The sequence below is a fragment of the Phyllobates terribilis genome, unplaced genomic scaffold, assembly GCF_046119375.1.
Source record: "Phyllobates terribilis strain yellow unplaced genomic scaffold, ASM4611937v1 Scaffold_7__3_contigs__length_470593459, whole genome shotgun sequence".
Lineage (NCBI taxonomy): Eukaryota > Metazoa > Chordata > Amphibia > Anura > Dendrobatidae > Phyllobates > Phyllobates terribilis.
Window position 1 is genome coordinate 306,935,412 of NW_027362767.1, and position 23,542 is coordinate 306,958,953.

Consider the following 23,542-nt stretch of genomic DNA (forward strand, 5'->3'; position numbering starts at 1 on the left):
TATGGCCAGGTTAAAATGGTTGTCCGATCTTAAACTACAAATCTGCAGTCTCTTTATATGACTGTAGACTTCTGAATCGCCACATTGCGCACACAGCACACTGTGAGGATTCTCCAATATGCATACTCCCGGGCACATTCCGACTAGATGGGCGTAGCCTCGCTCAGTGCAAGTGTATTGCGATTGAGTGAGGCCAGAAACAGTCTAGTTGGAATGTGGTTAGGAGTATGCATATCACATACTTGTAGTCACATCACCCCTGGCACCAGCATCGGAGAATCCTCACAGCATGTTATGCGTGTGATGTGAGGATTCTCAAGTTTTCCGTCACATAGAGTGACTGTAGACCTGCAGTTTAAGATCAAATAACACTTTTAAATGGCTGACATAACCAATGTGGACTGAAAGGGAATCTGTGAAAAACTTTATCCCCCCACCACAAATCATTTATATGACTGTGTAGCCCTTTAAAAGATTAGCTAGTCGATCCCTTTGTTAGCCCAAAGCACATCTCCATAAGAGAGAAATCGCGATTTGAAGTTATGACTGAAAGTGCATGGGCGTGATGATGCACTTACAGCTTCTCAGCCTCATGCATATGCCTTGCCTAGCAGAACCCTCCCCTGGCTGATTGACCAGTTGTTTTCTTTGGATATGGCCACTGTCCTGTTGATTAGCCAGGTGGTGGTGCTGCTATCTATGGAATACAGTGTGTGGCTGAGAAGCTGTAAGTGCATCATCACGCCCCAAAGCACCTACAGGCATAACTTCAAAATGCCATTTCTCTCTACTGGAGAAGTGCTTTGGGGTCATGAAGGAACTTCAAAGTTCTACACATTCATATTAATGGGTTGGAGTGGTAAATGTTTCTGACAGGTTCCCTTTAAATATGTATTGCGTTGAGTAGAAAACACTTTGTATGTATTAATAAGTAGCTTAGATGCAGTCGTTTGCTTTTTAGTTCCTAAACAATTAACAGTAAATTTATCATCATCTAAAATAAAATGTCCTCTTTATTTCTTCATTTAAAATAGGGTCATCACATTAGATTGACTGTTACTTACAGCCTTGATTAATTTTAGAAAAAAATCATATTGCTGTAACCAGTATCGAGGAAGTAAAATCCATATTGTAGGAAGATGTTATTTTTCATCGCTTGGCATACAATTCTCAGCTACAGGCATGTATTTTGCAAGCAATATGACAGGATTCTGTGGAAATATATACCATGTTGTGACATATTGAAGGATACAGTATTAAGACACATTGAAAAGTCAACAGTGTGATGATTTGCATTCTGGTCTGCAAAAGCAAGCAGCCCAGGGACTCACTTTAATTTCACGCTTGACTGATTATCTATGCTTCACCTTGTAGTATATAATCATATAAACAATTAATGTATCATAAAGCAAATATAGGATGCTATTATGAAATATTGTCAAGCCTAATAGACCTTGAAAACACAGCCCAAGAGTCCAAGTGCACGAAGGATTAGGCTTTAATACAGTCTTTATACATTAAAAAAAAGTATAAAATATATAAAAATATATCCTTGGTAATATATATGTACACATATTTGTTCACTATATAGAGCTGTTTTATCACATATGTTTATGAATTGTTTTAGGTGCAAGTTCAAGGGATGACTGGAAATATCCAATTTGATACATATGGAAGAAGAACTAACTACACTATTGATGTATATGAGATGACAGCTACGAAACCCCGAAAGGTAAAACTCTTTACCATTTATGAATAGTTGATTTAAAGGGGCTGTCTCACAAGGAGAAGCATTTTCCTTTTGTCCTTCATAAAGGAGGTCACTTACTCTGGAGACCCTCTTCTAGCTATGGCATCTGCTGATCCAAGTGTTGTGGATCAGCCCATCTTTGTATTAGGCTACTTTCACACATCTATGTAAAACACAGACCATCCATGGAATGGAAGACCTGTCTGACCGTTGGGTGTGCCCACCTGAGCCAACTGCTTCTTGAGTATATATGTAGCAGTTATTTTAGGCAGGAGTTCCAAGCAAGCACTGTCCATGTTTTATGAATGTGTGAAACTGGATTTTCATGGCCTGTCATCAATTTGAATGGCTTTTATGGAAGAAAATGTATCAGCTACAAATGCTGTTCCATGAGAAATGTATGGCGGAAAACATTTTTGTTTTTTGATAACAGCTCACCGCTAGGGAGAAACCAGGTTCAGAGAGATGGATTTATCCCTGGGGTGGTCATGGTGGTGATTATCTAAAGGGGTGTTTGCATGCTAAAGATATATATATATATATATATATATATATATATATATATATATATCATCCACAGAATAGGTTTTTGTGGGATAGCACCTTTCATTCTAAAATAACATTATATCAATATTGCGATCCAAAGGGTAACGTTTCTCCTTGCGGAGAGTGACATGTCAAGCCTAACATGCCAAGGTGAGGAGACTTTTAAGCCGCAATGCTCCTCTGGGAAATATGCAAATTTTCTCTTGACTTTTAGAACTGCTACTTCCTCTAGGTGACACTAGAGTTCTAGTCCTCTTCCTCTCTAAAGGGACAATTTGCATATTTCCCAGAGGAGCATTGACGCTTCAAAATCTTCTCACCTTGGCATATCAGGCTTGACATGTCACTCTTTCCGCAAGGAGCAGCATTACCCCTTGGATCCCGGTCACACAGCCAAACCAGATCTCACACTTTGCACTGATGAGGGGCAGGGCCCCGAAACACAGTGTCTGCAAATTGAGATTCTGGTCCTGGCTTTTATCCTATGTCATGTGACAAGGCTCGTTAGAGAGTTGATATTGACTTTTAGGATTGCTACTTCCTAGTGGTACTAGAGTTCTAGTTCTCTTCCTCTCTGAAGAGACAATTAGCTATATTGTGAGAAGAAAAATGCAGGTAGTTGGTGGAAGAGATGTTGTTACATATGAGAACTAATACAAAGAAGTTTTCATACGTCACATTATTGCACACCAAGAATAACAATATAAGCTGAATATTAACTTGAATAAAACAGTTTCAGATAAAAAAAATGACAATAAAATAGCTTTAGTGCTGTAGTGCTGTTCAGCATCTATTGTTCTTCACAGCTTCATGAACTTGGAAACTTAGCAGTAGTCGAGAAACTTGTAGACTGAGCTTTAAAAAATATATATTTTTTATCAAGCAAAAACTTTTCAAAGACAAAGTTGTTGCTGTTATTATTATTATTATTATTATTATTATTCTCATTATGAACTTTGCAGTGTTTGCTACATATGCAATCCGGTTATTAAAACTAGGAGTAATCTGCTTCAGATGACAGAATCTATGCTTTACTTTATTTCTTCATAACCCCATTATTCTGACTTGCTTGCCAAGTTTAAAATAAGTTTATTTAATAATCTGATATAATCCTACACGTATACAAGGAGTAGTAGAATGGTTATGGTCAGCACTCCGGGTGAACTGTGGTGTTCGGTGGTAGAATAGATATATCAACAGTAGTGATGGGCGAGCACTAAAATGCTCGGGTGCTCGTTGCTCGGGTCGAGCACATTGGAATATTCGAGTGCTCGACACGAGCAACGAGCCCAATGTAAGTCTATGGGAAACTCTAGAATTTTTCAGGCGGCTCCCCCCCCCGGCTGTCTGAATAGGGTCTAAAAATTGCCCAAATCAATGAGAACAGTTCTCAAATGGCATGGGAACAGCATGGGGAAGACCCTTGGTAGCATTTCTGACTCCCAGGTCACTGCTGTCAACAACGTTGTCAGAGTATTACGCCACTTTTACGGACTCACAATAAAACATACAAAAACGAAACTAAAATGGATTTTCCTGGGAAGTTTGTTAAGGAACATCCTTTCCAGGGTAATTACTTGTATATCAGGCAAAATAAATAACCAAAACCAAAAATACTCCTCCACACCTTGGGCTATGTTCACACATAGCGTTTTTGATGCGTTTTTGCACTTTTGCATTGCTTTCAACCGTGACAAATGCATTCACTGGGAAATGTTATTTTAACATTTTACAATCTTATCTGGCCATGTGGTGTGTGAGACATGATCAGACACATCCTGTTTCATTTATTGAAGGAGGGACTCTGAAAGTCACAAAGCCTATTTTTATAGGGCCATCAGGCGGCCTTTACTATTCTTAAAGGGCCAGCAGTCGGCCCTCACTATTCTTAGAGAGTCATCAGCTGGCCAGGCTTTGTTGCTCCCATTACTAAAGAGTCGGTCTCCTATACTGTTATTGCTTATGCAGTGAGTGTCAGGACTCCCCAAAATTTGGACGCACCCCAATACCCCTTTGAAAATTTGGACGCACCCCAATACACCTTTGAAGAGACTTAGAGGATGGCCTCCTGAAAACAGTGTTCCCATTATTACGAAGTGGTTTCCCATTGTGTTTGCTTATGCAGTGAATGCAAGGTGTAATGCACACGCCCGGGCTGAGCGGCGTGTGCGTGTGATTCCACTGGACCTTGCCGGAGAGTGAATGCCTGGAGGGGCGTAACTAGGTATTCACCCGATCCGACCAGGGTCGCACGACGGCATACGACGGCAGTGCACCAAGGAAGAACCGAGCAGAGGGACCAGGTGCTACTCCAGGACAGACATCGGACACGGCTGTTGACCCACACAGGGGAATACAGGAACAGACAGGTTAGGCTGGCACACAGACTGGTGGGTATAGGGAGGCACGACTGGTATGCAAGCAGGCGGGTATGCAGGCAGGAGGGTACAGGCAAGCACGGCTAGAATACAGACAGGGAGGCACTAGCAGGTAGGAACACAGATGGGATAGGACCCAGTACACACTGGGACTCAGGAACAGAACCACAGATGTGGCGGACAAACACAGCAGAATAAGGCCGCCCAGAGTGGTGAGCGAGAGCAGGGCAAGACGAGACCGCCTAGAGCGGTGAGCGAGAGTAGAGCAGGACGAGGCCGCCTGGAGCGGTGAGCGAGAGCAGAGCAGGACGAGGCCGTCTGGAGCGGTGAGCGAGAGCAGAGCAGGACAAGGCCGCCTGGAGCGGTGAGCGAGAGCAGAGCAGGACGAGGCCGCCTGGAGCGGTGAGCAAGAGCAGAGCAGGACAAGGCCGCCTGGAGTGGCAAACAAGGGTAGAGCAGGACGAGGCCGCCTGGAGCGGTGAGCGAGAGCAGAGCAGGACGAGGCCGCCTGGAGCGGCGAGCAAGAGCAGAGCAGGACGAGGCCGCCTGGAGCGGCGAGCAAGAGCAGAGCAGGACGAGGCCGCCTGGAGTGGAAAACAAGGGTAGAGCAGGACGAGGCCACCTGGAGTGGCGAGCAAGAGTAGAGCAGGACGAGGCCGCCTGGAGCGGCGAGCAAGAGTAGAGCAGGACGAGGCCGCCTGGAGCGGCGAGAAAGAGCAGAGCAGGACGAAGCCGCCTGGAGTGGCGAGCAAGGGTAGAGCAGGACGAGGCCGCCTGGAGCGGCGAGCAAGAGTAGAGCAGGACGAGGCCGCCTGGAGCGGCGAGCAAGAGTAGAGCAGGACGAGGCCGCCTGGAGCGGCGAGCAAGAGTAGAGCAGGACAAGGCCGCCTGGAGCGGTGAGCAAGAGTAGAGCAGGACAAGGCCACCTGGAGCGGTGAGCAAGAGCAGAGCAGGACGAGGCCGCCTGGAGCGGTGAGCAAGGGTAGAGCAGGACTAGGCCGCCTGGAGCGGTGAGCAAAGGCAGAGCAGGCTAGAACCGCCGGAGCGGTGAGCAAAGGCAGAGCAGGCTAGAACCGCCAGAGCGGTGAGCAAAGGCAGAGCAGGCTAGAACCGCCGGAGCGGTGAGCAAAGGCAGAGCAGGCTAGAACCGCCGGAGTGGTGAGCAAAGGCAGAGCAGGCTAGAACCGCCGGAGCGGTGAGCAAAGGCAGAGCAGGCTAGAACCGCCAGAGCGGTGAGCAAAGGCAGAGCAGGCTAGAACCGCCGGAGCGGTGAGCAAAGGCAGAGCAGGCTAGAACCGCCGGAGCGGTGAGAAAAGGCAGAGCAGGCTAGAACCGCCGGAGCGGTGAGCAAAGGCAGAGCAGGCTAGAACCGCCGGAGCCGTGAGCAAAGGCAGAGCAGGGGGGACAGGGCTCTGTTCGCACGGAACAGACAGGAAGGGAAAGGCAGAACCAGATACCCACAGGGTACTTGCAGTGAAGTAGCGAGTGGACCACAAACTCACAAACGGGAGTACAGCGACAACGAGCAGGAGTTAGGTACGAGTTCAGACTCTGCAGAAAAAGGAAAGGTACGGACATAGAGAAACACGGGAAAACAGGCTAGAAGAGTATACAGACAAGAACAGACACAGTAGCAAGATACAGGAGCGGGTCTAGGAATGCAGCCCCTAGAAGGCGAAACGAACAGGCAAGGAGCGTGTTCAGACAGGCCTGGAAATACAGCCTCCAGGATAGGCAGACAAGAGAACACAGAAGGGGACCTGGCACATTCAGAGTGCAAGACCACACTGAATGAAACACAATGCTCAGGCATGGGTTAATTGGAGCAGCTGGTTTAAATACCAGGTGACAGACAGCAATAGGCTGAGGACGCACAAGGGGTGTGCCTGCAGCAGGTACAAAAAGCAGGAAGTGATCGGGCGCCGCCCTTAAGCAGCAGCACACAGAAGCAAACAGACAGCATGGAGGGAAGCCAGAGAGACATTCTGGATTGGAGATCAAGTGCGCGCTCTTGCACAGTGGGAGATGGACCACTATGCAAGGATGCCTCCAGGTATGTTACAGTACCCCCCCCCCTTACGCCCCCTCTTCTTCAGGCCTGCCAGAATGTTCCGCAGGGAATTCGAGGGCCAATTCTTCACTTCAAGGAGATCACTTCCACTGTCCACCAGAAAAACTGGTCTCCTCTGGGTAGCTAGGATGCTACCTCCCATCCAGCCACCCTTAGCAACAGATGAAATGGGTGGAGTACCAGGAGCAGCACACAAGGAAGTCTCTCTCCACATACTTTCAGGTGGCACCCCAGAGGGTACAGGAGACAACTGGAAGCCCTCCACCGGGTTGGAGGGGAGCAGAGACTTGGGGGTAATCTCTGCTTCGAGGTACATCTTGTCAAGCTCACAGGAAGAAATAGACGGGTTATCAGGTACAGGATGAGGAAAAGTCACTGTCTCTTTGTTATCTGGTGGTACCCCGGAGGATTCAGGAAACAACTGGAGGTCATCCGCCGAGTCAGAAGAGTGCAGAGGCTCGGAGAAAACATCTGCTTCAGAGTACACTAGGTCGGACTCACTGGACGAAGCAGGCGAGGTATCGGGTGCCGAGTATAGGAAAGTCTCTGTCAATTCACCACCAGGTGGCACCCCGAAGGGTTCTGGAGACAACTGGAGGTCCTCCGCCTGGTCGGAGGGGTGTAGAGACTCATGGGTAACCTCTGCTTCAGAGTACACTAGGTCAGACTCACTGGACAAAGCAAGCGAGGTATCAAATCCAGGATATAGGAAAGTCTGTCCATTCACCACCAGGTGGCACCCCGAAGGGTTGTGGAGACAACTGGAGGTCCTCCGCCTGGTCGGAGGGGTGTAGAGACTCAGGAGTAACCTCTGCTTCGGAGTACACTAGGTTGGACTCACTGGACGAAGCGAGCAAGGTATCAGGTACAGAGTATAGGAGAGTCTCTGTCCTTTCGCTACCAGGTAGCACCCCGAAGGGCTCAGGAGACAGCTGGAGGTCCTCCGCCAGGTCAGAGGGGTGAAGAGACTCATGGGTAACCTCTGCTTCGGAGTACACTAGGTCGGACTCACTGGATGAAGCAGCCGAGGTATCAGGTACCGAGTATAGGAAAGTCTCTGTCCATTCGCTACCAGGTAGCACCCCGAAGGGTTCAGGAGACAACTGGAGATCCCCCGCCTGATCGGAGGGGTGTAGAGACTCGGGGGTAACCTCTGCTTCGGAGAACACTAGGTCGGACTCACTGGACGAAGCGGGCAAGGTATCAGGTACAGAGTATAGGAGAGTCTCTGTCCTTTCGCTACCAGGTAGCACCCCGAAGGGCTCAGGAGACAGCTGGAGGTCCTCCGCCAGGTCAGAGGGGTGAAGAGACTCATGGGTAACCTCTGCTTCGGAGTACACTAGGTCGGACTCACTGGATGAAGCAGCCGAGGTATCAGGTACCGAGTATAGGAAAGTCTCTGTCCATTCGCTACCAGGTAGCACCCCGAAGGGTTCAGGAGACAACTGGAGATCCCCCGCCTGATCGGAGGGGTGTAGAGACTCGGGGGTAACCTCTGCTTCGGAGAACACTAGGTCGGACTCACTGGACGAAGCGGGCAAGGTATCAGGTGCAGAGTATAGGGAAGTCTCTCTCCAATTGTCATCAAGCGGTATCCCGGGGGATTCAGGAGGCAACAGGGGGTCCTCCGGTGTGGATTCTGGGTGGGCAGCAGTCTCTTCGGGCAGGAGAACTGGTGCACTACCCACGCACATTACCCGTTGGGGCTTCTCCGGGATACAGGGAGATGAAGCTTCAGTAGGGACTTCAAGGTTGGGGTCAGGAGGTCTCAGGGAGGACAGACCCTGGCGTGACGGCTTGCCTCTACGTCTAGCACGTCTGGACTGCCTCTTGAGGTTGGGAGAAGTATTCCGGAGAGCGTAGTCACCCTGTGAGGATTCTGGGTGGGCAGTAGTCTCATTGGGCTGGAGGACTATTGCGCTACCCACACACATTACCCATTGGGGCTGCTCCGGGATATTGGGAAGTGAAGCTTCAGCAGGAGCCTCCGGGTTAGGATCATCCAAGACCATTAGAAAGGCCACCAGGAAGGCCATTATGTCCAGGACGATAGGATCCTGTGCGTCCCATAGGGGGATGATCCAATTCAAGGCATCACCCGCTAGGTAAGACATCATGAATCCCACCTTGACCCGATCTGTGGGAAAACATAGAGGGTAGAACTTGAAGTGTAGCATGCATTGCTCCACAAATGCACGACTCTGTCTTGGATCCCCATAGTAACGTGGCGGATCCGCAGGAACGAGAGCTGATAGATCCATCTGGACGGGTGCGTAATTCGCCTGGAACTTAGCTAGAGAAAAAAAAAATGATTTATTTATTTTTAATGCACGTATTCGCTGGAAAACGTCTCAGAGAGCGAAGGCCGTGGGGCTCAACGGGAACCATGGCCTGAGCATGCTGTAATGCACACGCCCGGGCTGAGCGGCGTGTGCGTGTGATTCCACTGGACCGTGCCGGAGAGTGAATGCCTGGAGGGGCGTAACTAGGTATTCACCCAATCCGACCAGGGTCGCACGACGGCATACGACGCCAGTGCACCAAGGAGAAACCGAGCAGAGGGACCAGGTGCTACTCCAGGACAGACCCCGGACACGGCTGTTGACCCACACAGGGGAATACAGGAACAGACAGGTTAGGCTGGCACACAGACTGATGGGTATAGGCAGGCACGACTGGTATGCAGGCAGGCAGGTATGCAGGCAGGAGGGTACAGGCAAGCACGGCTAGAATGCAGACAGGGAGGCACTAGCAGGTAGGAACACAGGCGGGATAGGACCCAGTACACACTGGGACTCAGGAACAGAACCACAGATGTGGCGGACAAACACAGCAGAGTAAGGCCGCCCAGAGTGGTGAGCGAGAGCAGGGCAAGACGAGACCGCCTAGAGCGGTGAGCGAGAGTAGAGCAGGACGAGGCCGCCTGGAGCGGTGAGCAAGAGCAGAGCAGGACGAGGCTGCCTGGAGCGGTGAGCGAGAGCAGAGCAGGACAAGGCCGCCTGGAGCGGTGAGCAAGAGCAGAGCAGGACGAGGCCGCCTGGAGCGGTGAGCAAGAGCAGAGCAGGACGAGGCCGCCTGGAGCGGTGAGCAAGAGTAGAGCAGGACGAGGCCGTCTGGAGCTGTGAGCAAGAGCAGAGCAGGACGAGGCCGCCTGGAGCGGCGAGCAAGAGCAGAGCAGGACGAGGCCGCCTGGAGTGGCGAGCAAGAGTAGAGCAGGACGAGGCCGCCTGGAGCGGCGAGCAAGAGTAGAGCAGGACGAGGCCGCCTGGAGCGGCGAGCAAGAGTAGAGCAGGACAAGGCCGCCTGGAGCGGTGAGCAAGAGTAGAGCAGGACAAGGCCACCTGGAGCGGTGAGCAAGAGCAGAGCAGGACGAGGCCGCCTGGAGCGGTGAGCAAGGGTAGAGCAGGACTAGGCCGCCTGGAGCGGTGAGCAAAGGCAGAGCAGGCTAGAACCGCCGGAGCGGTGAGCAAAGGCAGAGCAGGCTAGAACCGCCAGAGCGGTGAGCAAAGGCAGAGCAGGCTAGAACCGCCGGAGCGGTGAGCAAAGGCAGAGCAGGCTAGAACCTCCGGAGCGGTGAGCAAAGGCAGAGCAGGCTAGAACCGCTGGAGCGGTGAGCAAAGGCAGAGCAGGCTAGAACCGCCAGAGCGGTGAGCAAAGGCAGAGCAGGCTAGAACCGCCGGAGCGGTGAGCAAAGGCAGAGCAGGCTAGAACCTCCGGAGCGGTGAGCAAAGGCAGAGCAGGCTAGAACCGCCGGAGCGGTGAGCAAAGGCAGAGCAGGCTAGAACCGCCGGAGCGGTGAGCAAAGGCAGAGCAGGGGGGACAGGGCTCTGTTCAAACGGAAAGAAAAACAGGAAGGGAAAGGCAGAACCAGATATCCACAGGGTACTTGCAGTGAAGTAGCGAGTGGACCACAAACTCACAAACGGGAGTACAGCGACAACGAGCAGGAGTTAGGTACGAGTTCAGACTCTGCAGAAAAAGGAAAGGTACGGACATAGAGAAACACGGGAAAACAGGCTAGAAGAGTATACAGACAAGAACAGACACAGTAGCAAGATACAGGAGCGGGTCTAGGAATGCAGCCCCTAGAAGGCGGGAGGAACAGGCCAGGAGTGTGTTCAGACAGGACAGACTAGATACAGGAGCGGGTCTAGGTATGCGGCCCCTAGAAGGCGAAACGAACAGGCAAGGAGCGTGTTCAGACAGGCCTGGAAATACAGCCTCCAGGATAGGCAGACAAGAGAACACAGAAGGGGACCTGGCACATTCAGAGTGAAAGACCACACTGAATGAAACACAATGCTCAGGCATGGGTTAATTGGAGCAGCTGGTTTAAATACCAGGTGACAGACAGCAATAGGCTGAGGACGCACAAGGGGTGTGCCTGCAGCAGGTACAAAAAGCAGGAAGTGATTGGGCGCCGCCCTTAAGCAGCAGCACACAGAAGCAAACAGACAGCATGGAGGGAAGCCAGAGAGACATTCTGGATTGGAGATCAAGTGCGCGCTCTTGCACAGTGGGAGATGGACCACAATGCAAGGACGCCGCCAGGTTTGTTACACAAGGGTTGCCAAAAATTGGGAGGCACGCCAATGCTCCTTGGAAGAGACGTAGAGGGCCTCATGAAAAAATGTTCCCATTATTAGGAAGTGGGTCTCCCATAGTTTTGGCCTATGCAGTAAATGCAAGGGCTGACAAAAATTGGGAGGCACTCCAATGCCCCTTGAAAGAGACATGGAGGAGGGCGTTATAAAAAAAATGTTCACATTAGACAGGATCGGGTTTCCTACACTTGTAATGCCCATGCACTAAGTGCATGGGCTGACAAACACTTACCCCTGGGGGGTATACAAGAACATGCTGTTTAAAAAAAAAATTTAAGGGCATCATAATCACCCTTTAAAAAATTATGTGAGTGTTGCATCACAGACCACGGTCACCCTTCTGATATTGTGGTGGAGGATGAGGATGAGGAGAAGGACAAGAGCAAATAGCCAAAATCAGGAAGTGTATACCCATGTGTGGGTGTGAAAAGGTGCATGGGAATACACCTCCCAAAAAAAGACACTGGATTTGAGTTTATGTTACGCTGCTATCATTCGGTGGTGTTGAGAAGTCCAGCCCTTATTCATTTTTATAAGAGTCAGCCTGTCAGCATTTTCAGTTGACAGGCGGATGCGCTTATCAGTAATTCCACCAGCGGCACTAAAAACCCTCTCTGATAAAACGCTAGAGGCTGAGCAGGCCAGGACCTCCAAGGAGTAGAAAGCCAGTTCATTCCACGTGTCAAACTTTGCACTCCTTGTGAGAGTACCCCACGCCTCAGGGCCTGTTTTATGGGAGGGGCTGAGAAAATTCTCCCAGAACTTTGACCGTGTTCCCCTGCCTCTGCTGGATTGGAGTTGTGTCTCTCTTGTCTGTAGTTCTTGGTTGTCCAACGAACTGTGACCTCTGCCGCCAGGGTTTTCAGATGGGATTTTTTTTAATAGTTCCGCAACAAAGGCCTTCTGGTACTGCCCCATTTTTGTAGATCTGTCCACCTCAGGAATAAGAGATATAAATTCTCCTTGTAGCGTGGGTCTAGAAATGTCACCAACCAGTAATGACTGTCACCCAAAATTTTGAGAACACGAGGGTCATGGGAAAGGCGGCGTAACATAAACTCAGCCATGCGTGCCAGACTGCTAACAGGCAAAACTTCCATGTCCTCACTAAGAGGACGAGTGACCATACTCTCCTCCTCCTCCTCTCTGTCCTCAGGCCATCCACGCTGAACAGACGGTATGACAGTTGTGCAGGTAGTACCCTCTATTGTGCATGAAACTAGCTCCTGTTCTTCCTCCTCCCCCTCCTCTTCCTCATTGTCACCCAATCCAAGTTGGGATGAGATGAGGGTGGGCTGTGTGTAATCACCCTGTATGGTTCCTTGCTCCATCTCATCGTGCTCCGCCTGCAATGCATCCTCTTTGATTGTGAGCAGAGAGCATTTCAGAAGACAGAGAAGCAGGATGGTGGGGCTAATTATGGCGTCATCGCCGCTCACCATTTTGGTGTAGTCCTCAAAGTTTTGGATGATGGTACTTATGTCTGACATCCATGTCCACTCCTGAGGTCTTATGTGTGGAGTCTGAACTGAATACCGACGGCCTTGTTGATGCTGGTACTCAACAACTGCCCTCTTCTGCTCACAAATCCTTCCCAACATCTGCAGTGTAGAGTTCAAACACGTGGGGACATCACACAACAGTCTGTGAGCCGTAAGTTGCAAATGCTGCTGAAACACCGCAAGGGCGGTGGAAGCTGTAGGTGACTTTCTAAAATGGGCACACAGGCGGCGTACTTTAAGAAGCATATCCGGCAACTCCGGGTAGGATTTGAGAAACCACTGAACCACGAGGTTAAGCACATTGGCCAGGCATGGTACGTGTGTGAGCTCACCTCGCCTCAGAGCTGCCACCAGGTTCCAGCCATTGTCACACACGACCATGCCTAGCTGTAGGTTCTGCGGTGTAAGCCACAGATCTACCTGCTCTTTCAGAGCTGTCCACAACTCTTCAGCATTGTGCGGTTTGTCACCTAAGTATATTAGCTTCAGCACAGCCTGTTGCCGCTTGGCCGAGGCAGTGCTGCAGTGCTTCCAGCTTGTGACTGATGTGGTCATTTCGGAGATGGAGGCTGAAGAGGAGGAGGAGGCTGAGAAGGATGAGGTGCAGGAACTGTAGACTGTGGGGGCAACCCTGATTGACCTAGGGCCCGCGCTCCTTAGCATCGAGAGGACGTGTTCTGTCCCAAGGTCCAACTGGGTCCTGGCTTCCACTATGTTAACCCAGTGTGCCATCAGCGAGATGTACCGTCCCTGCCCACAAGCACTTGTTCACATGTCTGTGGTTAGGTGGACTTTCCCAGTAACTAAGTTGTTGAGGGAATGGCTAATGTTTTGGGACACATGCTTGTGTAATGCGGGGATGGCACACCGGGAGAAATAGTGGTGGCTGGGGACCGTGTACCGATTGACGGCCACCTCCATCAGGCTGTGGAATGCTTCCATCTCCACGAGCCTAAAAGGCAACATTTTGAGCGCAAGCAGTCACGAAATGTGGGAATTTAGTAGTGTGGGCTGTGGGACATTGGCATCGTATTTGCGCTTGCGTTCCAAGGACTGGGGTATGAACAACTGAACGCTGCGCTGGGACAAGGACGTGGACATGCTTCCTGATGCTGCTACTTGAGAGTGTGCAACGACGAGTGCAGGGCAGGAGGCATCTTCACATGCACCATAGACAGGGGATTGGCTTGCATGCACAACAGCGGAAGAAGCAGTGGTGCCACCCGCAGACAATGTTCCTGGACCCTTGGGTTCGACCCACAAAGTCTGTGCTTTGCTGCCATGTGCCTGATCATGCTGGTGGTGGTCAGGCTGGTAGTTTTGCCACCCCTGCTGATGCTGGCCTGGCAGGTGGTGCAAATGACCTTTCTGGGGTTATCGGCAGAGTCTTTAAAAAACAGCCAGACTCGGGAAGACCTAACAGTCGTACTGGCAACTTCCTTCGTGTTGGTGTTACGGGGAACGGTTGCCTGCCTACTGTCTGCAGCCACCACACTGCTTCTTCCTGCCTGTTGTGGTGCTCTGCCTCCCTCCCTCTGTGTGCTGCTGTCCTCGCTCTGCATGTCCTCCTGCCAGGTTGGGTCAGTTACTACATCATCCACCACCTCGTCTTCCACTTCCGCACCCTGGTCCTCCTCCTGACTTTCTGGCAATTGTGTCTCATCATCGTCCACCTCTTGTGACATTTTCCCACTGTCGCCTTCATGTGACCGTGGCTGCTCAAATATTGGGCATCACTACATGCGATCTCCTCTTGCTCCACTTCAAGTGGACCGGGCGAGAGGCCCGAATCTATAAATGGAAAAGTGAACAGCTCTTTGGAGTATCCAAGTGTGGGATCAGTTGTCTCTGGGCACTTGGCATGGTGGGAGGAAGGAGGTTCAGGGTGAGGAATATGCGGTCCAGACTCATGGCTACTGAGACTTGACCGTGTGGCTAAGTGACTGGAAGCATTATCTGCTATGCAGCCAATAAGCTATTCACACTGCTCTGTTTTCAATAGTGGTGTTCTGTGGTCCCCTATTAATTGGGACAGGAAGGGCGAGAAGATGTGGATGTTTGTTATGGCACAATTTCAGCTTGCCCATAGCCTCTGCCTCTGCATGCACCATCACCATCCACGTCCAGTTCCCCGTCCTTTGCCACGTGCCTTACCCATTTTAGATGGAGGACAATATCTTCCACGCTCACTACAAATGGCTGAATTTGGAGCGAACTTATATGTGATCCGTGTGACGGACAAACCACAGTTTTAAATAGCTGGCCTGTAGGAAAATATTTATACAGCAAACTGGTGTCAATAGCTTCACTGACACACTGAAACAAAATTTCAATGGAGGCCAGAAATGGCAATATTTTCAGCGCAATTATATGTGATCTGTGTGACAGAGAAAGCACAGTTTTAAATACCTGGCCTGTTGGTAACTATTTTGAACAGCAAACCGGTGTCAAAAACTTCTCTGACACATTGAAACAAATTTTTAATGGAGGCCAGAAATGGCAGTATTTTCTGAAAACGTATATGTGATCCGTGTGACGGAGAAAACACAGTTTTAAATAGCTGGCCTGTAGGTAACTATTTTTAACAGCAAACTGGTGTCAATAGCTTCACTGACACACTGAAAAATTTTTTTAATGGAGGCCAGAAATGGCAATATTTTCAGCGCAATTATATGTGATCCGTGTGACAGAGAAAGCACAGTTTTAAATACCTGGCCTGTTGGTAACTATTTTGAACAGCAAACCGGTGTCAAAAACTTCTCTGACACACTGAAACAAATTTTTAATGGAGGCCAGAAATGGCAGTATTTTCTGAAAACGTATATGTGATCCGTGTGACAGAGAAAACACAGTTTTAAATAGCTGGCCTGTAGGTAACTATTTTTAACAGCAAACTGGTGTCAATAGCTTCACTAACACACTGAAAAAAATTTTTAATGGAGGCCAGAAATGGCAATATTTTCAGTGCAATTATATGTGATCCGTGTGACGGACAAATCACAGTTTTAAATAGCTGGATTTTTAGCACTGTAATATGGAAAGGACCTGTCTGTATTCTGCAGTGCCAACAAGCAAATGTCACAGAAAAACAGTGTTCCCTGGATTGCTTTTTAAGCAAATAATGAGGATTAAGAACCAAAAAAAAATTATTCCTGGCCCCTGAGACCTGGGCCTATGTCTAGAAATATCTAACATCAGCAGCAGCAGACAGAACTGGAATAAAGCCTCTTGTGCTATATGCACTGCAGTCTGCTATATACACTTCCTGCCTATATACGCTGCCTGATATCTCTGCAGATGGATTAGTCCTCAGAAGGACTGTTTGTTGAGATGGATATGTGTAATATACTTCTGTTCCACCTACACTACCTAATAAACAAGCAAATCTCTCCCTAGCTCAGCAGCAGCTCTCCCTACACTGCCTGATTTTGGAGTGACTGTGACAAGCATGGCGGCGCCAGGTCTGATATAGACCTGATGACGCTGTGCGGTCAGCCAATCACTGTAATGCCACAACGAACATGGCTGCGGCATTACAGTGAGTGTCAGGCAATCCCTGCATGTTTATTGGCTCTGTAAAGAGCGCAAAACATGCAGGGAGGGGATCCGAGTTCCCGCCGAGGAACCCCGGAAATACTCGGGGAGCGCCGAGGATCTCGAGATGTGAGATGCTCGGGCGAGCACCGAGCAGTAGCAAGCATGCTCGCTCATCACTAATCAACAGTAATATACGATATACAATGGCACTCCTTACTTGAGGAGAAAGGAATATCCTTCATAGTTGTATCAGCATGACATTTTCAAGGGAATCACTCTTTACAAGATTGCCAACATTTCAGTCCTCCCGGACCTTGATCATGACTACCTTAGAAACATTTGCAGGTATAAAGCGCACAAGAATCAGAATAACGGTTAATTTCTTCAACCATGCTGTGACCAAAACGTTCCAGAAAGTTGTGTTTAAAGGGGTTTTCCCACGAACCAAGTATATTTTAATTAAAAAACCTTTGAATAATAATAAGTTCCACAATTGGATGTGTTAAAAAATGTTCCTGTGCTGAGATAATTGTATAAATGTGCCCCTGCTGTGTACTGTGTAGTGGCTGTGTCTGACAGTGCAGTAACATGGTCTGATCATACCACATCTCCTGGGCGGGGGGAAAGCAAAAGAGTATACAGACAGGACCGCAGGGGATCACAGCTGATTCTTTCTATGAAGCAAAACATTTCACTGCCTGTTTTTAAGCAATGTTTTACCTCAAAGAAAGAATAAGCTGCAGTCCTGTGCTGTAAAATCTGTATCCTCTCTTTTGCCATTTATCCTCTCTTTCCTCCCCTGCCCAGGAGATGTGGTATGATCTGACCATGTTCCTGTACGGTCAGACACAGCCATTACATAGTACACAGCAGGGGCACATTTATAAGATTATTTCAGCACAGGCAAATTTTTAAACACATCTAGTTGTGCAAACTATTATTATTCCAAGATCTATTGATTAAAATGTTAATTAAAATTAACTTTGTTACTGGGAAAACCCCTTTTGCATCTTTACCACCATGGGTTTTTCCTTTGTTTTTTGCTCCCCTTCTTCCCAGAGCAATAACTTTTTTATTTTTCCTTCAATATGGCCATGTAAGGCCTTGCTTTTTGTGGGACGAGTTTTACTTTTGAACAACATCATTGGTTTTACCATATCATGTACTGGAAAACGGGAACAAAATTCAAAGTGCGGTGAAATTGCCAAAAAGGTGCAATTCCACAATTTATTTTTTTTTACCATGTTCACTAAATGCTAAAACTGACCTGTCATTATCATTATCCAGGTCATTATGAGTTCGTAGATACCAAACATGTATAGGTTGTCTTTTATTTAAGTGGTGAAAAAAATCCAAAGTGTGCAAAAAAGAAAAAAAAATCGTCATATTCCGAGACCCGTAGCAACTCCATTTTTCATGATCTGGGGCTGGGTGAGGGATTTCAATCTTTTGATCGCCTGTTATTGCAATTTGCTACAATGTTGCAGCGAGGAAAAAGCCTAATTCTGGCAATTTGATTTTTTTTCTCGTTATGCCGTTTACCGATCGGATTAATTATTTTTTTATATTGATAGATTGGGCGATTCTGAATGCGGTGATACCAAATATGTGTATATGTGATTTTTTTTTTATTGTTTTATTTTGAATGGGGCAAAAGGGGGGTGATTTGAACTTTTATATTTTTAAAAAATATTCATATTTTTAAAAACATTTTTTTTTACTTTTCACTTACTTCAATAGTCTCCATGGGAGACTAGAAGCTGCGGTCATCTGATCGCCTGTGTTGCACATACCAGGACTTCAGCCCTGCTGTGTGTAGCTAAAGTGCTCACTTGCTGTGAGCTCATAGCATCCCAGCAATGACAACTCCAGGGGTCTCCTGCAGACCCCAGGTTGTCATGCCAACTCATCGGCGACCCACAATCATGTGACACGGGTGTCGATGGGCAGGACTTGTGACATCCTTCCGCCACGGCCATGTTAAATGCTGCTGTCAGAGATTGACAGTGGCATTTAACATGTTAACAGCCACTAATGGATTGTGATTCCACCCCCGGCTGTTAGGTGCACATGACAGCTGATTAGACAAACTGTCTTGTGCCCGAAAACATGCAGGCTCATCGTCGGAGCCCGCATGGAGTGCAGGGATGCGACTTTGAACGTATGAGTACATCCCAGGTCGTAAAGGGATTAAGCATGTCTTCCAGTCTTCTTTCTATCACTGTTAGCAGTACTGTAGGGTGAAAAATGTTCACAGATTCCTTTTAAAGTGCCCTTTTAGTTTTGAAAAATCTATCCCATGTTATAACAGTCAAATTAGAAGTTTTTAAGCACTTGGAATTCTCAGTGATTGCTATAACTTAAAGCTCAGACAATTTTTGCGATCATGGTCACTATACTTCTGTGGACATTTGCAACACAGTACCCAGAGACATAAGTTGTCATGGTAGTTCAAAAGCCTCTCTGCCACATTATAACGCACTAGTGTAATAAATGGTTCTGGTCCTTTACAGATTTGCATTCAAGGGATATTCTCAAATTTGCCTTGTGCAGTTCTGCATTCTCCACACTTTCTGGTTGCTGGAGTGGTGGGCACTCATGCTTGAGTGACAGTTCTGGTCAGCAGCTTTTCCTGCCACTGTGACAAAATAATGGTCTTTCATTATTCTGAAGTGTAAACTGTTATCACAATATTAAATATGGAGATAACAGGTACTTTGAACAAGCACACGGCTCAGAAAAGTGAGAGCCCTGATCAGGAGAACTACTCTTGAGACTGCTAATGGTGGGGGCAAAGGATTGTGATTATGCAGGATTGTAATAATACGAGCTCGATCAGGAGCTGTCAAGAATGGGAAGAGAGGTGAGCAACTAACTGCTATATAGAAATCAGTGCGCTGGAGAGAGTTGACTGGGATCTTAGGTGTTAAGTTCACTTCCGTAATGTAGCTACTGCTTATTAGTGTTGAGCGAGTATGTTCTATTAACCCTTTCGCCGAGTATGCTCAGGCCGAGCTCCGAGTATTTACAGCTGCTCGGTGATATGTTTGAATCGCTCCCGTGTGCATGATTTGCGACTGTTTGACAGGTTTAATACATGTGAGGAATGTCTATTTCTTACACATTCCTCACATGTAATAAAACTGTCAAACAGTTGCAAATCATGCACACGGGAGCGATTCAACCACATCACCGAGCAGCTGTAAATACTCGGAGCTCGGCCCGAGCATACTCGGACAGAACATACTCGCTCAACACTACTGCTTATACTTAGCCAGGCTCTGGTGATCAGACTCCTTGGCAACACGCTGTAGACTTTGTAAGACAAAAGTTTTCATTGCAGGAAAATGACAGCAGATACGAAAAGCAAGTCAAATGAAACTTTGCTTATTTTTATCTTGTCTAACTAAGTATGCCAATTTAAAACCATTAGAAAACTCCTTAAAGGAGGTCACAAGGATACTTTTGATTTTGGGGGCGGAGGGAATCACTTTCCCTGTGGTCTCAGCCTGTCTTTGCTTACCTTGCTGTTGATCACGTACTGATACTGGCTGCAATGGTCACCTGGGTAGGTGGCACATGATCAGCTGCAATAAAATACAGAAACTAGAGGGTACCACTTGAGCGGTGGGCTTGAGCAGCAGAGATATACAAGTATGAGTAATGTTGTTTTGTTTTGTATTTTTTCGTTTGAATTTTTTAAAACATTCCATGATTTACCAAAAATGTTTGCATGGCCTTTATGATATGTGAAAAGTTTGACAAAACTGTAGGTACACTGCTACATGACTGCAATATGAAGTAATACAAACCATGTACTTCATTATCATGTAGCCAGTTAATTAAATTACATGACATATTCACCATTACCGTAATGAGAACTAGGTTTTAGACACATGCTAATTATAAATGTAGTGATTTAGATTCAGCAGCTTTTTAAATTGTCAGCATGATTCATAGAAAATTCTGTTTCAAATGGGGAAAAACACGAAAAATATTATCTTTGTTACTGCAGGAGAACAAAAGAGAACAAGTAGCTCTGCAAACTTATGTTACATAGGGTACAATGATGTGCGGTACATTGTATAATAAGCATGGAGTATTTCTGTATAGATGCACTCGCAGGAACACCTGGTAAGCTTTACCCATAACACAGGCAAGTTCTCCGAAACAGAAAAAAATTTATTCTTTGCCAGGTGGCTTTTAACATATTACACTGAAAGGAGTGATTATGAATAATCTAATAGAATAAACTAACATAGAAAGTACACATATGATTTTTCTACCTTTTCCTCACTAAATATACACCGCGTGCAGAATTATTAGGCAAATGCGTATTTTGATCACTTCGATACTTTTTATACATGTTGTTCTACTCCAAGCTGCATAGGCTTGAGAGCCAACTGCCAATTAAGGAAATCTGGTGATGTGCATCTCTGTAATGAGGAGGGGTGTTGTCTAATGACATCAACACCCTATATAAGGTGTGCTTAATTATTAGGCAACTTCCATTCTTTTGGCAAAATGAGAGATTTGACCGGCTCTGAAAAGTCCAAAATTGTGAGATGTCTTGCAGAGGGATGCAACAGTCTTGAAATTTCCAAACTTTTGAAGCGTGATCACCGAACAATCAAGCATTTCATGGCAAATAGCCAACAGGGTCGCAAGAAGCGTGTTGGCCAAACAAGGCGCAAAATAACTGCCCATGAATTGAGGAAAATCAAGCGTGAAGCTGCCAAGCCATTCGCCACCAGTTTTGCCATATATCAGAGCTGCAACGTTACTGGAGTATCAAAAAGCACAAGGTGTGCGATACTCAGGGACATGGCCAAGGTAAGGAAGGCTGAAAAACGACCACCTTTGAACAAGAATCATAAGATAAAACGTCAAGAATGGGCCAAGAAATATCTTAAGACTGATTTTTCAAAGGTTTTATGGACTGATGAAATGAGTGTGACTCTTGATGGGCCAGATGGATGGGCCAGAGTCTGGATCAATAAAGGCCAGAGAGCTCCACTCCAACTCAGACGCCAGCAAGGTGGAGGTGGGGTACTGGTATGGGCTGGTATCATCAAAGATGAACTTGTGGAACCTTTTCGGGTTGAGAATGGAGTGAAGCTCAACTCCCAGACCTACTGCCAGTTTCTGGAAGACAACTTCTTCAAGCAGTGGTACAGGAAGAAGTCGGTATCGTTCAAGAAAAACATGATTTTCATGCAGGACAATGCTCCATAACATGCATCCAACTACTCCACAGCGTGGCTGGCCAGTAAAGGTCTAAAAGAAGAAAAAATAATGACATGGTCCCCCTGTTCACCTGATCTGAACCCTATAGAGAACCTGTGGTCCATCATAAAATGTGAGATCTACAGGGAGGGAAAACAGTACACCTCTCAGAACAGTGTCTGGGAGGCTGTGGTGGCTGCTGCACGCAATGTTGATCGAAAACAGATCAAGCAACTGACAGAATCTATGGATGGAAGGCTGTTGAATGTCATCATAAAGAAAGGTGTCTATACTGATCACTAATTTTTGGGGGTTTTGTTTTTGCATGTCAGAAATGTTTATTTCTAAATTTTGTGCACTGATATTGATTTACCTGGTGAAAATAAACAAGTGAGATGGTATTATATTTGGTTTTTATTAAGTTGCCTAATAATTCTGCACAGTAATAGTTACCTGCACAAAAGATATCCTCCTAAGATAGCCAAATCTATAAAAACCCCACTCCAACTTCCAAAATATTAAGCTTGGATATCTATGAGTCTTTTGGGTTGATTGAGAACATAGTTGTTGATCAATAATAAAAATAATCCTCTAAAATACAACTTGCCTAATAATTCTGCACACAGTGTATATAAAAAGTTATTTATTTAGTTGGTAGCAATCTATTTTCAATTAAGGTACTCCTGACCTATTAGCAATCTGATTTTATTATGCATCGGTATCCTTTTATTATACAAGAATACAAAGACCATTTAGGTTATTAAGAAAGTTTTTCATAATAAATTCCTTAGTTAGTAGACATAGCTATGTATGTAGAGTAACTATGAAAAGAATAACAATAAGATCTTGGCTAAGATTAGAACTATAAGGTTAAAAAAACATAATAAAGAGCTAGATTTACATATAGCCTCATGTCTGTAAATGACCCCATCTGCTATTGGGGGCCCTTACAGATGAATGTATATCTGATAATGGACCCTTAATTTATCAAAGTGTTTTTTGCCAGAATTCTGGAGTAAAACACATTTATAAGTTGCAAAACTCTTACGCAACTCGAAGTTACGCAAAAATTTTGAGACTTTTGGGGCGTGACGCTAAATCTCATCTAATTCATAACAAACTGTTGTGTGCCCGAAATCTTACTCTAGTCCCTTACTGTAGTAAGATTTGCAACAAGGTGCAAGGAGGTCCAAGCCACTTGTCAGATTCTCCAGATTCATTAAAAGACATGTACCTCTTAAAGGGGTTATCCAGGACTGTTTAATTTTTTAATATCTGCCTATTTTGCCCTGCGCCAATCTCTCAGCACCGGGCAGTCACAGACCACTCCTGCCAGCATTTCAGAGGCAGAGCAGCTGCTTCTCTTCCACTCTGTTCTGTTGATGGAGCATGACTGCCAACATCATGCTAATTGACAGCTGGCTCCCCTCTGCCTAACTGCAGGGAGCCAGGTGTCAATCTGCATGATGTCGCCCATGCCGTAGCCAGAGCAGCCCAGAAGAAGAACTTCTCTGTTGACGTGGAGCAGCTGAAATGCTGGCAGGAGCGGATGGCAACTGCTCTGAGTCGGCACCAGGTAGAATAGGATGGTAGTCAGCAATTACCTATCTTTTAGTTTTTAGGCCCATAATAAAAAAAAAAATAGACCTGGACAACCTCATTAATGTATTAGGAGTGTCTGACTCTAACATGCCCCCTCATCAAGACCGGCGTTGTTCAAGCATTTCTTGGTGAATCTGGGCCACTGTGTTTTCATACATTAATGATTTGTAGTTATATATTAATATGGATGAAAACACATGAAGACACTAAAGGAGAGACAAGGCGAAGAATGTAGATATTTTGCTGCGAAGTCAGAAATACACCTTTATGTTCTACTATGCAGGTGCCCAACAGGAGAGAAAGGCTTAGACATTTTTACATATGAG

The 23,542-nt window shown here is 46.9% G+C and overlaps 1 protein-coding gene across 3 annotated transcripts in view; it reads left to right on the top strand.

The window, feature by feature from the left end:
• Positions 1-23,542, top strand: part of GRIA3 (glutamate ionotropic receptor AMPA type subunit 3) — a 450,644-nt gene that overhangs the window by 355,936 nt on the left and 71,166 nt on the right. For all 3 annotated transcript variants that reach the window (XR_012247463.1, XM_073641082.1, XM_073641083.1), the window contains exon 8: positions 1,628-1,732. Coding sequence is in view for 2 of the 3 variants with exons in the window: in XM_073641082.1 (XP_073497183.1) it covers positions 1,628-1,732 (105 nt within the window). In the remaining variant the exon portion in view is untranslated. The remainder of the gene's footprint in view (positions 1-1,627; positions 1,733-23,542) is intronic.